At 49.8% G+C, this 14,743-nt stretch overlaps 1 protein-coding gene across 2 annotated transcripts in view; it reads left to right on the forward strand.

Moving 5' to 3' along the window:
- GABRA5 (gamma-aminobutyric acid type A receptor subunit alpha5) overlaps nucleotides 1-13,731 on the forward strand; it is an 80,388-nt gene extending 66,657 nt beyond the window's left edge. The window contains exons 8-11 of one of the 2 annotated variants that reach the window (XM_023190432.2): nucleotides 1,766-1,909; nucleotides 4,487-4,639; nucleotides 7,760-7,971; nucleotides 12,434-13,723. In XM_023190432.2, the coding sequence (XP_023046200.1) occupies nucleotides 1,766-1,909; nucleotides 4,487-4,639; nucleotides 7,760-7,971; nucleotides 12,434-12,733 (809 nt within the window). In that variant the 3' untranslated portion in view covers nucleotides 12,734-13,723. Of the gene's footprint in view, nucleotides 1-1,765; nucleotides 1,910-4,486; nucleotides 4,640-7,759; nucleotides 7,972-12,433 lie in introns of both variants that reach the window. The other variant, XM_023190434.1, reaches the window with a different exon arrangement.
- The last annotated feature ends 1,012 nt before the right edge of the window (nucleotides 13,732-14,743 follow it).

Consider the following 14,743-nt stretch of genomic DNA (forward strand, 5'->3'; position numbering starts at 1 on the left):
CCCCTAACTGTGGAGAAAGGGGCTCATGGGATTTGCTCCCAGCGAGGCCTCAGGTCAGGCTGGCCTCGGCCCCAGCCGGCCTCCCCACAGCTCTCCCTGCTGGCAGTGCTCAGGCACGTGCCCCTGGTCCCGGGTTAGTATGCCACTTGGCCTTGAACCCAGGAGGAGCCATCAATGACTGTATGCTGTCCCCAGTCCCACTGAGGAAAGTGATGGGTGGGCTGCAGCCTCCATGTTCCACGAATCCCATCGCGTCTCACGTCCTCAGTCTGCCTCCCTCCAGGCCTTTGCAGGAGGCACCTCCACCCTCAGACCTCTACCACTCCCAGAGGACCTCTATGTCCCCCTCCCTGCGTCTCTCCTTCTCTTCCCTCCCTGCTGCTTCCCTTTCGTCCTTGAGCAGATTTGGCACTGAGTTGCCAGCTCCTCATTAGCTGATGAGGGAAGCACTGTTTCCTGTGCTCTGCACACTGTTTAGATGAACGCTTGTGTTCTCAGGTGGCCCCTGATACGGTTTGGCTCTGTGTCCCCACCCAGATCTCACCTTGGATTATAATAATCCCTGCATGTCAAGGGCGGGACTAGTAGAGGTAATTGGATTATGGGGGCAATTCCTCCATGCTGTTCTCATGATAGTGAGTGAGTCTCACGAGATCTGATGGTTTTATAAGCGTCTGGCATTATTTCCCCTGCTGGCACTCCTCTCTCCTGCCACCCTGTGAAGAGATGCCTTCCGCCATGACTGTAAGTTTCCTGAGGCCTCCCCAGCCATGTGGAACTGTGGGTCCATTCAACCTCTTTTCTTGATAAATTACCCAGTCTTGGGTATTTCTTCATAGCAGCATGAGAACGGACTAATACAGTCCCTGACTGTCAGAACTGCCCTAAGCTTTGGGCTCCTTTGCAAGCTTCCAGCTTCATATATTCCAGCCCAGTCACATCTTCTAGAGGCTGCCCGCTCTCTTCGGCTTACGGCCCCCCCTTACCCCATCCTCAAGCCAGCAGTGCTGAGTGGAGCCCTTTGTCATGCTTCTAACCTCTCTGATTACGGAAGTTCTCTGTTTTTAAGGGGGCAACTGATTAGATTGCACCCCCTGGGAAAATCATGTACAAGCTTCTGATATTAAGGCCCAGAACCTGAATTCCATGTGCATAGTGTCTTTTGCCAAGTAAGGTACCATATTCACAGGTGTGACACCAGGGGTGCAGGTCCTGCTTGCCACACCACCTTCACACCCAGGATGGCATGGACAGCAGGTGCCTGTTGGAGAGTGGAAGGCTTGGAGTAGGGAATGCGGCCGGGTGCTGCTTCAGGCACTCCGTGCTTGTAAATCTTGATGTAGGTCATGCAGTCATAGCCAGAGCCCTCAGACATGGCTGCTGTTTTAATCCCATTCTATGACGAAGGCACTGAGGCACAGAGAATAAGTGACCTGACAAAGTCACAGAGCTGGAGGGACCCAGGCAGTCTGGTCTCAGAGCCCACATTCTCACCTGCTGCACCATCGTGCGCTCTGCAGAGAAGCACACACGTACCAGAAAGTGCCAGACAGCAGCCTGGCACCCAGGCCTTTAGACATGGGAAGAAGCTGAACTGCAGCGTCATCTGCCCTGGTCCAACCACCCTGTGCATTCTTTAGGTCGTGGAACCGTGACTTTTCAAACGTTCTCATCCTCTCTCTTGCTACTTTAGTAAAAGCTTCTGTGTTTTCCAGGCTGGGAATGACTTCATGTTTATGTTACTTTCTGCTCCCCCCGCATACAGATGCCTACCCGAATTCTGAAGTTGTCTACGTCTGGACCAACGGTTCCACCAAGTCTGTGGTGGTGGCGGAAGACGGCTCCAGACTGAACCAGTACCACCTGATGGGGCAGACGGTGGGCACTGAGAACATCAGCACCAGCACAGGTGAGGGCTCCCAGGTGCACTGCGGCCACCACAGCCTCGGAGAGCTCGCTGCTCCCAGCACCCCTCTGCAGGGGCCACGTGGGAGGTGGCACAGCAGCCAAGCACACCCTGTCCTGGACAGCTGTGCTCTCCCTGGGCCACAGCTGTGTGAGAGCTGGCCAAGGGAGTCCTCCCAGCCCGCCCCTCCCTGCAGCTGCACACAGAGGCACCAGCTGCGGCCGGCAGTTGCGGTGGACCTGCTTAGATAACACACCCCTAAGCGGGAAAGGTAGGCAGCTTCCTACAAATACCCCCAGTTACCTGCTCCCCCACCTCCTGCTTTAAACAGTGCAGAGAGTTCCCTGGAGTTGAAGTTGGGAAAGCACAACCAGGCAGCCTACAAAGAAGAGCCGAAATGTACACGAAGGAAGCAGACACTCCCCATGCCAAGTGCCCTGGGCTGGCCTGAGCCCCGCAGGGTCAGTATCCCAGCCTGGCTTCCCCGGACACAAAGTTGGTGGGGAGACCAAGGGAACAGGATACGTTGCATCTCCAGAGCCTGCAAGTTATGTGGCCAGATAGCTCCAGGGCAGGCAGGCCCAGCCATAGAGGTCAAGGTCACCAGAGAGTGCCGTGAGCAAAGGAGGGGGTTTGGAGCTCCGAAGAGCTTCTGCAGCCTTTGGAGAAAACCCTAAAGGGGGGCAGGGAGCTCTGATGGCAGAATGAGCTCTAAGCCCCAGAGGAGATTTTCAGGGCAGCGCTCTGTCAGCATGGCTGTCAGCACTGCTATCCTTGCAGCTGGCCGAGCACACAGGCCGTTTAGTGCACAGCCTGTTCTGGGTGCACACACACGCAGTCAGCACCCTGTTGACCCACGGGCCTGTGCGCTGGGCATCCCTGGGGGATATGAGAGTCTGGGAGGATGGCTTCACCATTTGGTTACCACGCTAAAGGGAAAGGCAGAGGGAACGGGCCGGTTTTATGCAAACCAGTGGAAGGTAGTGTAGCAAGAGTTTGGTGTAAGCAATTGCGATGCTGAGGGAGGATATTCCAGTTTGGAACTGTTTCATATAGTTCTTTGAATATTAATAACTGGGATTTCTACTCCTGTTTGCATTCTACAATCTTTTACGACAAACACGATCGAATTTTCCTACCCTCAACTCAAAAATAAAACAAAATGAAAAGAACTACCGCCAAAAGAATTAGAAGTAGGAGAGTAATTGCAAGCCCTGCTGTAAAACAGAATGCCATTTCACTTCTTCACGTGCCAAGGAGACACAGACTTGGATCACCGGTAGAGATCCAGTCCTTGCTACCAACATACCCTCTGCCTCTTCTTTGCCCATTTCTCTCTCTGGTCTTCGAGCCGGCTCTGCTCCCTCACCTGCGGACTACGGGAAAAGTGCACCTTTGCATTGCTGGCCTGTCCAGGCACTGCTGAGATTGTTGGCTCCTCTTGTGTTAGAGGGCCGATTTTGCCACATGTGATTGCTACGGTTCCTTCATCTCCTACATACAACATGTTTTGAGTTGGCACTCAGTGAAGCAGCCACAGTGGGCCTTGCTGAGCTGTGGGCTTCCATCCCAATAGTAAACACTGCAACTGCGATGTCAGACTCTAATGTCCCAACACGCAGTCCCTGCAGCCGCAGACCACTACTGCAACAGACCGGGGCCTGCGCTGATGGAGCCCCCAAGCCTATTCTCCCCACGTTCGCAGTGCACCGCAGCTCTCCGGCCACAACATCCACTCTGCGCAATTCAGCCAAAGTTTTTTGAATTGCTCTTCCTCCGCCCCTCAAAGAACACTTCCATCTCCCCAGGGAGAGGCAAATCCAGGTAGCAAGAAGACGGGCCCAGCAGGCCTCACACTCCCTGACCACAGCCCCCGACCTCAGCTCCTTACCAGTTCACCATGAGGACGGCATCATTCTCAGCAATGAATGGGAGGTCCCCTCGTGCCTCCCACACAGCCAGGCAAATCCAGAGAAGGCACTGGGGCATCGCCAAGGAAAGGCCCCCAATTTCAGAGAACAGGTGACACAACTCTGGTAGGTGGCAGAAGGGATGAGCTGCCGGGACCCAGGGCCTCCTGAGCTGCTGCATCTCACTCTGCACCTGGGACGCAGCCAGCACAAGGCCTGCTGCTGGTGGGAGTGGTCGTCTCACCTCCCTGGAGCCTGTAGACTGGACACAAGAAGGACTCTGTCCACCCTCTGCAGGGCTCTGTGAAATCCTGAGTTATATCTGGGGAGGCTAAATCCTGAAATCCTAATTGCAGAAGCAGGCGAGGGAGTAGGGGGGAGAGAGGCACAGATTGTGACCGGAGATTAGTAAAACACACAAATCTGATTTCCCCCAGGAAGAGCATCCGTCAGCAAAGGCTCTTCAGGGACCAGGGGTCGTCAGACTTACTTACAAAATGACTGATAAGAAATTCAGGCATCCTCCTGTGTCCTCTCCTTAACCCAGATCATACAAATGAATGCTTGTCCCACCTGGGAGGGGAGTGGAAGGGAGGCTCCTGGTGAACTCCCTGGATGCAGCGAGCAGAGACTCTCGGGGACTGATGTGCGGTCATTTGCTTCTTTGCAGGCGAATACACAATCATGACAGCTCACTTCCACCTGAAAAGGAAGATTGGCTACTTTGTCATCCAGACCTACCTTCCCTGCATAATGACCGTGATCTTATCACAGGTGTCCTTCTGGCTGAACCGGGAATCAGTCCCAGCCAGGACAGTTTTTGGTGAGTGTCCCCAAGCCAGGCCTGGACACTGGTGTTTTGCCACTGACCCTAACCGCCCCAAAGCAACAGCAACAACCTCCACGAAACTTCTAGTGCTGCCTCTGTGTTGTGTGACCTGGAAAACAAATTGACCAATTCATTAAGAATTTAATGTTAAGGATTAGGGTTTAGGATTTCTCTCCAAAGAAGGATTTAAGGAACATCACATGGTCTATTTACAGTTATTTCCTTGCTGTAAAGCCTTTTTGCGTGGTTTGACCTTGCCAGCATGTATCTGTTTTATGTGAGATTTTGCTATGCAGGTTGAGCGTCCCTTATCCCAAATGCTTGGAACCAAAAGTGTTTCGGATGTCAGATATTTTTTAATTTTGGAAGAATTGCATGATACCAGTTGAGTATCTCTAATCTGAAAATCTGAAATGAGCTCCGCGGAGCATTGTCTTTGAGCGTTATGTCGGTGCCCAAAAAGTTTTGGATTTTGTAGCATTTCAGGTTTCAGATTTTTGAAATAGGGATCCTCAGTCTGTAGTATTTTTGGTTCTCATCAAGTATGACGTTGTAAGTTATCAGGCAGTTTTCTTTGAAATGTGCATGCCACTTTAAAATTAATCACCAAATAACAACCAAAGAGATGCAATAGGAATAAATTACATCTGTATACCTGATGAGAACCTAGAGCAGCATCATTTTACGTCCCTAAGACATCAGCTAAATTGGGAGAACTCTAACTCAGGAGGTGCCGCGGCCCAGCAGACACAGCTGAGCCTCTGAGTCTTAATTACCTCGAAGCTCAGCTGCCTCAGATTCAGGAAGATACTAAAGACACTTCTGCCAGTCCGTTGTGATCCTGGATGCTCACATCTCCGTAAACTAAAGTACGATTCACACATCAGCATTTGCTATTGCAGTTTCCTTTCCAAAGCAGGAAAATGGTAGCATGCGTTTTATCTTAATGCTCTCCCAGAGTGTAGGCTGACCAAGAGCTCAGGGGGTTCAGGAGCGAGGGGCACAGGGGTGCTCCCGTCTCATCATCACTCCGCCTCCAGCCAAGAGTCCAGCTTCGCTTGCCAAGCCCATGCGAGCATCAGGATTGCTTCAGGAAGGTGTGGAGGTTGGCTGGTGACCAGGCAGTGCTCCCCGAGTTCATGTGCCCATGAACTCATTAGGGGAAATGAGTTGGTAGGCAGAAGGAAAGCGGGCAGGGCATTGCCTGTTACTGTCGGGGTTTTTTGGCAGGGAGTGGAGGGAGATTCCCAATGCATGTTAAGATAGTAAAGGCCCAAGAAGAAGACTCAAGAGGCTTGTTTAAGATCCTGCGTAGAGCTCTTCCCCCTCAACACAGCGATTAATTGGATTTCTAAAAAAAATCGAAGCTCTCTATTGATTCCTTTGGAAGGGCTGATTTCATGCAGGGAGTGACGTTCACCGTGTACTTGTGGAGCTGTGAAGGATGGCATTGAATGAAACCCCAGGCGTACTACGTGTCCTCAGTGCCGTGCTGGTCTCCTGGGACTGCCGTAACCAAGTCCCACACACTGGGGGCTTCAACAGCAGAAATGTATCATCTCACACTTCCGGAGGCTGGAAGGCTGGGATCAGGGCGTTGGCAGGGCTGGCTCCTCCTGGGGCCTGCAAGGGAAGGGTCTGTTCCCGGCCTATCTGTTGGCCTCTGGTAGCTCCTTAGCTCATGGCAGCATCACTCCAGCCCTCACACAGCATGCTCCCTGTGTGGTGTCTGTCTCCAAGGTTCCCCATTTTATAAGGGGCGTCAGTCACAGATGAGGGCCCACCTCAGTGACCTCATTTTAACTTAATTACTTCCTTAAATACTGCATTTCCAAATAAGGCCATAATCCAGAGTACTGGAGGTTAGGACTTCAACATACGAATTTTGCCGGCCCACAGTTTTTAGCAGGTGTGTTCCACCCCCATCGCCCACACAGGTGCATGCTTCTGCAGACGGCAGGGCTGGCAGGTGGAAGCATTGTGAACTGCGAGAGTCCAGCAGGCCTGGCTCCCAGTGTGGGTCGTCTCGTCTCCTTGCTGGCAAGCTTGGGCACCTTGCTAAATACTTTCAAATCCTCAGGCTCCCCAACCTGCCAAACAAGGATACTGACACCCATCCAGAATGCAGCTTAGACTAGAGTCTGACACTCAGTGGACCCAGTAGCTGCTGCATAATCTGCCAGTCCTAAGGAACGTCCTCTTCCAGGGATCCAGCCTGGCTGTGTGGTCACTGCAGAGTTTTCCTAGTGGCCACAGGCTCCACGCACAGCAGGCTCCAGGGGACACTGTTCCCTCTTTGAGGGACTGACATGCCCAGAACCAGATCCATATATGGCGCTTCTGTTGCTCTCTGGCTCCTACAAGTCTGCAGTCAGGTGAAAGTCTGTCTTGCCTGTTTGCAGGGAGCCCTCTACTTCCAGGTGCATAGTAAATCAGTGGGAGGCACCTACTGGCTGCCGTGTGAATGTGACTGTCATTCTGCCTTGGATCTTGCCTTCGTGCTACAGAAACACATCACTCGCTCTACATGTCTTTGTTGAGCACTGGCTGTTTGCCTGGCTTTGTTCATGGCAGTGGAAGCCAAAATCAGACCGGAATCCCTGCCCTCCTCAGTTCATATTCTAAAGGGAAGGGACAGTCAAGACACGGAACGTCAGCAGTTGTCTATCTGAGTGCTGTGAATCTGTTAGGTGTTAGCAAAACAGTAGAGGAAAGCGCAGGGTGGGATTAAAATCACCAGTCCCTTGGGAGGCCGAGGCGGGCGGATTGCATGAGGCCAGGAGTTCGAGACCAGCCTGGCCAACGTGGCGAAACCCCGTCTCTACTAAAAATACAAAAATTAGCCAGGTGTGGGGATGCCTGCCTGTAATCCCAGCTGCTCAGGCAGCTGAGGCACAAGAATTGCTTGAACCCCGGAGGCAGAGCTTGCAGTGAGCCGAGATCACGTCACTGCACTCCAGCCTGGGCAAGACTCTGTCTCAAAAAAATAAAAATAAAAATAAGAATCACTAGTCCCCTTCGTGTCTATCATTTTGGGCATGTTGTACCGGGGTCCTGGGTGCTGGCACTGAACCCTGTTTCCGTTTTCCGCTCTGCCCCGCCTGACCCCCGCAGGGGTCACCACGGTGCTGACCATGACGACCCTCAGCATCAGCGCCCGGAACTCTCTGCCCAAAGTGGCCTACGCCACCGCCATGGACTGGTTCATAGCCGTGTGCTATGCCTTCGTCTTCTCGGCGCTGATAGAGTTTGCCACGGTCAATTACTTCACCAAGAGAGGCTGGGCCTGGGATGGCAAAAAAGCCTTGGAAGCAGCTAAGATCAAGGTACTGACTGTTTCTCCTCCCTCCTTCCAGGTCCCCTTGACAGAGAAAGTGTGCCTGATTCTATCCAAACATAAGACAAGGTGCTGCTCTTTCCTACCTGGCAGCTCCCAAATGCTCCTTCCCTTATACTCAAGGCCCTCACCAAGTCTTACTGACAACGAGTCCAATTTCACTCCAGCAAAAGGTGACAGGATGTGAATGGCTTGGGCCTGTTTATATTCAAGCCTATTATTTTGGCAGAAGCAACTCCTGTCTCTTGAGGGACAACGTGTCTGGTTTTAATTGTGGAATCTGTTGTTCTGCTCGTTTTATCCCACTTCACCTGGAGGCTGTCCTCTTCAGGTGGCCTTCAGGTCGAGACGGGGGCGCCAGCATAATGGAAGGAGTTCATCAGCAAAGCACACCCAAGCCCCGCTGAGTCCATGATCTGACCCCCTTTTACCAGGCCCAGAAATTGTTGTGAAAGCATTACTCTGTTCAAAGCAAAGAACCATCAAGTATTTAAAGGGTGATTTATGCCCAGATCTTAACATTTGAAGAAAAAAAATGTGACCAAGATTCCAAGCTGCATTGTCTCCTTGGGGAGATAAGAATAGCATTCATGGACAGTAAATAAAGCAGCATATGGTGAACTGCTAATTTCACCACACAGAAAACAAACACACAAATCTCTGTAAGGAGAGAACAGGAGGTCAGAGCCATTGGGTTGACCTGAAAGTAAAACGTAATCTGTCCTTTGGAAAATCAGCATGAAGGGAGTCCTGGAAGGCATTAGAGAGGCCTCGAAGTGATAAGTCCCGACCTCCCAGCCAGGGACCACAAGCCGACCGATTACATCAGACCAGGAGGCCCTGGTTCCACTGGGAGAACTGCTTCCATCCCATCCACAGCCCTGTGCTTGCTCTGCGGGTTAGACTCTGCTGTCAGGAGTTCTGGCCTGACCTCGCCCATTGTGCCTTCACTATTTCCACGTGCCAGGAGTCCCTCCCCTGCTCTAGTTTCAGCATAGAAGCCCCACTCCCAAGCCTAGCTCCCGGGCTGCGGGAAGGCCTGGCAGGACCCGTTCTGGGTGCTCTCATGGAGGGAGGAAAGGAGAAGCTGGAGGAAGGGCCTCGGGCGTGGGTGTGCTTTGAGCGCTGGGAGGAGGGACAGGCGTGATCTGAGTGCACTGGGTGATAGGGACTGGGGAGCTGGGAGCAGGCTCTTCTCAGATGATGGAAGTTCTTGGCTGACACGTTTGAACTTGTTCCTGCAGACCAGGGGGCCAGAGAAGGTGCTGTGCGGGGAGGAATGAGAAAGGCGTTTGGGGAGATGGGGCTTCCCAACACTCTGCACTGTGTTGCTGGAAGGTGCGTGTTTGTCACCTGCCTGGGACATAGACGGTGCCTGATGGATAGTGGGCTGGAGCCTGGTATGAAGTCAGGGAGCAGCCAGAAGTCCCTGACAGTCGCCAAGGTTGTCGGGGTCATGCCTGTGAGTCCGGGAGGAACATGAACCCGCGGGTGAACGGAGACAGCACGCATGTGGTTGGGTGTTGTTGTTGGGTGTCGCCGTCACTGGCTCATCTAATCACTGTAGATCTGAATTCTGAATGGAGGGTTGGAGGGAAGAGAGAGGATGAAGGTGACCTGCATTGTCTAATTCGACGAGAGTTAGGGTCTTCTAGAATAAACAGCATGCCTCAGGCTGGCTTGTGGAATGTCAAGACTCTCTTGTTCCTGGGAAGGCAGAGGCGCTGGGGGTTCCACCCCTGCTGCCAGGAAGTGTCCGTGTGCCGGAAGGCACGGAGCATCTGCAGGCAGCACACCCCGTGGTCAGACTCCGCCGCGAGCGTGAATACCACAGCCTGGTGTCAGCCTATTCGAGTAAACTGTTCCATGGAAGTAGAGAGGACTTTACAAAAATAATTGTTCCAAGCTGGGATCTCCAGAAGCAAACACTGGGTCAGTGTTTGGGGTGTAAGGCAGTTTTTAGGAGTGAAGGTTTGGGAAAGGAAACAGGAGGCAGTGAGATTCAGAGAGGAAGAAACCAAACCGTGATGCAGGCCTACAAGGTGCAGGCTCACCCGCTGGGGAGTGTGGAGCAGCTGGCCAGCGGAGTTGCCCCGTGTCAGGGATGTAGCCAGGGCTTTAGACTCCTGCCTTGCTGCCCAACAGATGTGTCTGGTTTCCTCAGGAGGGGCATGAGTCTGGCCAGACCGCCCTCTGCAACTCAGGCTTCCAGAAGAGCTGACACCCGGCCACACTGCCTGCAGCTGGGGAGCACGTCCTTCCGGACAGGCGGATTCTGGGGCGCGTGTTCATCTCCACCACCAGCGCCGTGACTATGCTGAGTCCCAGGCGGGTGCTCCCTGCCACCCGCCCCCACCCCGCTGCACATTCCTTCCCAGTAAAAACGCGCACCCTCAGGACAGAGCAGTATCTTCTAAAGGGCTTGCCCTTCACTTGGTTCCACCCAGAGCTAGAACCATTCTAAGCAGTAACTCACATGTATGGGTTTCTTCTGGCGGATCTGCATGAGCGCTCATGTGACGGTGGGGAAGGCGGGGCTGGCAAAACTGCCATGGCATTTCTGAGGTGTGGCCCGCCTCCCACAGGCTCCAGCACGCTTTCCCCAGGAGGTCCTCATGCCCCTGCCCCTGGCCTGGTTTTGGTTCACCTGTTTCACCTGTGTCCCCTGACTCCTGCTCTATGCTTGGCCTTTCTGCTTTTTATCTTTTGTTTATTCTTAACGGTTGATTTATTTTCTTTACTCTCTTGTGTTTTTCAAGTTTTAATTAATGAGACTATATTACTTTAGTAGTGGAACACAGGTTGTCTAACATTTTATGGTGCACATTTTAAAACATACAGCAATGTTTAAAGAGGTTTACAGTGAAACCGTCTGCTGTTAACATTTACCTGTGCCTGTGACCTCACCACCTGTTACCTCTCCCTCTCTCTGTCCAGCAGTACACCCATCCTCAATCTGTCATTTTTTTTTTTTGCTACATTTCAAAATAAATTTCCGATGGCCGTGCATTTCCCACTCCATATGTCAGCATGCATGTCATTACAACTAGAGTCCAATACCAGCTTACTGTTTTATTCCTTCGAAGCAAAATTTGTAGTGTGACATGCACAAGTATTAACAGCATCTTTGCTGAGTGTGGCCAAATATGTACATCGTGTGTAACTCGAATCCCTGCCACAGCAGAGGACATCTCCAGCCTCCAGAAAGCTCACCATGCCTCTTCCCAGGCAGTGCTTGACCCCACCTCTCCAAACATATCCACTATTTTTATTTCTTCCACCATAATGTAACTTACCTGTTTAGAATTTTATATCCAAAAAAAAACTTCGCAAAAAATGTATACAAGAATGTTCATAGCTGCTTAATCCGTAAGAGTTAAGATTAGAAACAGTCCAGGTGTCCATCGACTGGAGAGTAAGCAAACGGTGGCACATTCATGCAAAGATACATCACTCAGCCATGAAAAGGAGAGGATGACTGATACGCACAGCAATATGGGTGATTCTCAAAAGCCTTGTGCTGGGTGGAAGAGACCTTGCCAAAAGAGTGCATTCTGTACCATGATGTTTAATCGCGTCCTTTCCTCCTTCCCCACAGGCCGCATCTTAGGGCTTCCCTTATATCCACAACCTTATTCCCTCCCGCTGGTGCACTTGAAGGTAAAGAAGTGATGGCTGCCTTGCAGGGGGGAAGTCCTCATTCCGTTTATGCCAAGATCTTGAGAAATGCCAGACTTTTTTTTTTTTTTGTTTACTTTTATTTTAGGTTCAGAGGTACATGTGCAGGTTTGTTGTAGGAAAATCAAGTCACAGGAGTTTGTTATACAGATCATTTTGTCACCCAGGTACTAAGCCTAGTATCTAATGGTTTTTTTTTCTGCTCCTCTTCCTCCTCCCACCTTCCACCCCAATGTCTGTTGTTCCCCTCTTTGTGTTCATGAGTTCTTATCATTCAGCTTCCACTTGTGGTATTTGGTTTTCTGTTCCTGTGTTAGTTTGCTAAAGATAATGGCCTCCAGTTCCATCCATGTTCCTGCGAAAGACAAGATCTCATGCTTTTTATCATTCTTTTTTTGTGGCTGCACCATTCCATGGTGCATGTGTACCACACTGTCTTTATCCAGTCTGTCATTGATGGGCGTTTAGGTTGATTCCATGTCTTTGCTGTGTGAACAGTGTTGCAGTGAACGTTCTCATGCATGTGTCTTTGTGGTAGAATGGTCGGTATTCCTCTGGGAATATATCCAGTAATGGGATTGGCAGACTTTCATAGCAATCACAGCTCTCATGTGTGCCCTGCCTGCAGGCTACCTGGAGACGTCAGTGGAGGAGGGCCTCTCCCAGGCTAAGCAGGTGTTTCTCTCTTTTGAAAGGTGTACCTTTAGAACTCCAAGGTGAGCTGACCGTTGCCTGCAAACGGCGTGTCCTTACATTCCTGTTATATTTTGCAGAAAAAGCGTGAAGTCATACTAAATAAGTCAACAAATGCTTTTACAACTGGGAAGATGTCCCACCCCCCAAACATTCCGAAGGAACAGACTCCAGCAGGGACGTCAAATACAACCTCAGTCTCAGTAAAACCCTCCGAAGAGAAGACTTCTGAAAGCAAAAAGACTTACAACAGTATCAGCAAAATTGACAAAATGTCCCGAATCGTATTCCCAGTCTTGTTCGGCACTTTCAACTTAGTGTACTGGGCCACGTATTTGAATCGGGAGCCGGTGATAAAAGGAGCTGCCTCTCCAAAATAACCGGCCGCTCTCCCAAACTCCAAGACAGCCATACTTCCAGCGAAATGGTACCAAGGGGAGGTCTTGCTCCCAGGGACTTTCCATATGTGAGCACCATCTTTCAGGAAATTTTTGCATGTTTAATAATATGTACAAATAATATTGCCTCGATGTTTCTATATGTAACTTCAGATGTTTCCAAGATGTCCCATTGATAAATCAAAAGCAAACAACTTTCTAGAAAAACGGGATACAATGACCGACACTCAGATGCCCAGTATCATACGTTGATAGTTTACCAACAAGATACGTACGTATATTTTTAACTGCTTCAAGTGTTACCTAACAATGGTTTTTATACTTCAAATGTCATTTCATACAAAATTTCCCAGCGAATACATATTTTAGGAAACTCTCCATGATTATTACTTGACCAACTATATTGTGAGAAACAGAGATCATAAAGAACACGTTTTTCATGATGAGGAAACTTGGACATTTATGTACAAAATGAATTGCCTCTGATAATTCTTACTGTTCTGAAATTAGGAAAGTGCTGCATGATCTTACATGAAGAAATAGAGTAGGCAAACATTTATGCAGGCAGATTAATCACAGAAATACATCATATGTTAGACACACAAATACAATATTTCCCTGAGGAAAAAAATTAACTGCTTAAATTTTTTGGGAGGAAAAAGAAACATTTCTTACCCCACCCCACACCACCCACTACCTGAACAACAGCCAAGGAAAGAAAGCAGATGTTAAAACAAACAACAAACCGTGTTTTGACGGCATTCTCAGCACTTGGCCCGTGTGATCACTGTCTCTGAAACACTGACCACCTCTCTCTGCAGCCAGCGTGTAGTGCTTCAGTGGTGAGACATTGTAATTGACTTATTTTCCATTTTATCTCCTTGTATGTATTTCATGACTGGACTTACTGCTCTGTCAGCTTTTGTATATGAATCTTAAATGTTCATTAAAAAATAAAAAATGAACTGATCTTGTGGACATATATGACTCTTTTTTAAAAATTTCATGTTTTGGTGGACTCATTTCCTGAAAGTGACATAAATGGAACCCATCATGAAATTGCTTGTGAACGACGCGGAACAAAACAAAACGTTTACTTGGTGGCTTGTCTCTGGTCCAACCTAATTCCATAGAGTAGCACCTGGAGAGAAAACTTGTTTAAACCACAGTGAGGGTAGAGAGGTGAAAGCAGGTATAGCCCATCAGAAATTTCTCAGTGGTGCAGTGCCGCTTGGGCCTCTACTTGATAGAGCCTTCTCTGAGTGTATTTCAGGGTGGGTGTTTGTTGTGGGCATGGTGACTACCTGGTTCTTTACATATGGGAAGATTTAATTATCCCCCCACCCACCTTTATTTTTTTTTTGAGACAAGATCTTGCTCTGTTGCCTGGACTAGCATGCAGTGGCTCAATAATGGCTCACTGCAGCCTCAACCTCGTAGGCTAAAGCAATTCTGCCACCTCAGCCCTCTAAGTAGCTGGGACTACAGGCATGCACCACCATGCCTGGCTAATTTTTAAATTTTTCATAGAGACCGGGGTCTCACTCTATTGCCCAGGTTAGTCCTGAACTCCTGCATTGCTCCTTCATTAACTGGTTTTAGGATCTCACAAATGGAAGAGTAAAGACCAGCAGGAAAGGTGCTCTTCAGTGCTCACATGAGGAAGCATCTCCCTATTATAAATGATGATGATGTTTGTATAATGAGGGTGCTTTCTGTTATACCACAGCAAAAATCCCAGCAAAACAAAAAACAAACCTAAGGCTCGATAGAAGATCCGGTTTTCATATACTATGTGGTTACATTTCTCTCCTATAGTCTGTAGAGTTTAGCTTTGTGCTGTAGTTTGGAGAAAAATATACTGTAAGTTATGTCCAAATGGCTACATGCATGAACACCCTCTATGAACATCTCAATCCATCGATAGGAGAGTACGCAACAGGTGACCTCACCACCTGTCACCCCTGCCTCTCTCTGTCCATCAGTACACCC

The sequence above is a fragment of the Piliocolobus tephrosceles genome, chromosome 6 (assembly GCF_002776525.5).
Source record: "Piliocolobus tephrosceles isolate RC106 chromosome 6, ASM277652v3, whole genome shotgun sequence".
NCBI classification, from domain to species: Eukaryota; Metazoa; Chordata; class Mammalia; order Primates; family Cercopithecidae; genus Piliocolobus; species Piliocolobus tephrosceles.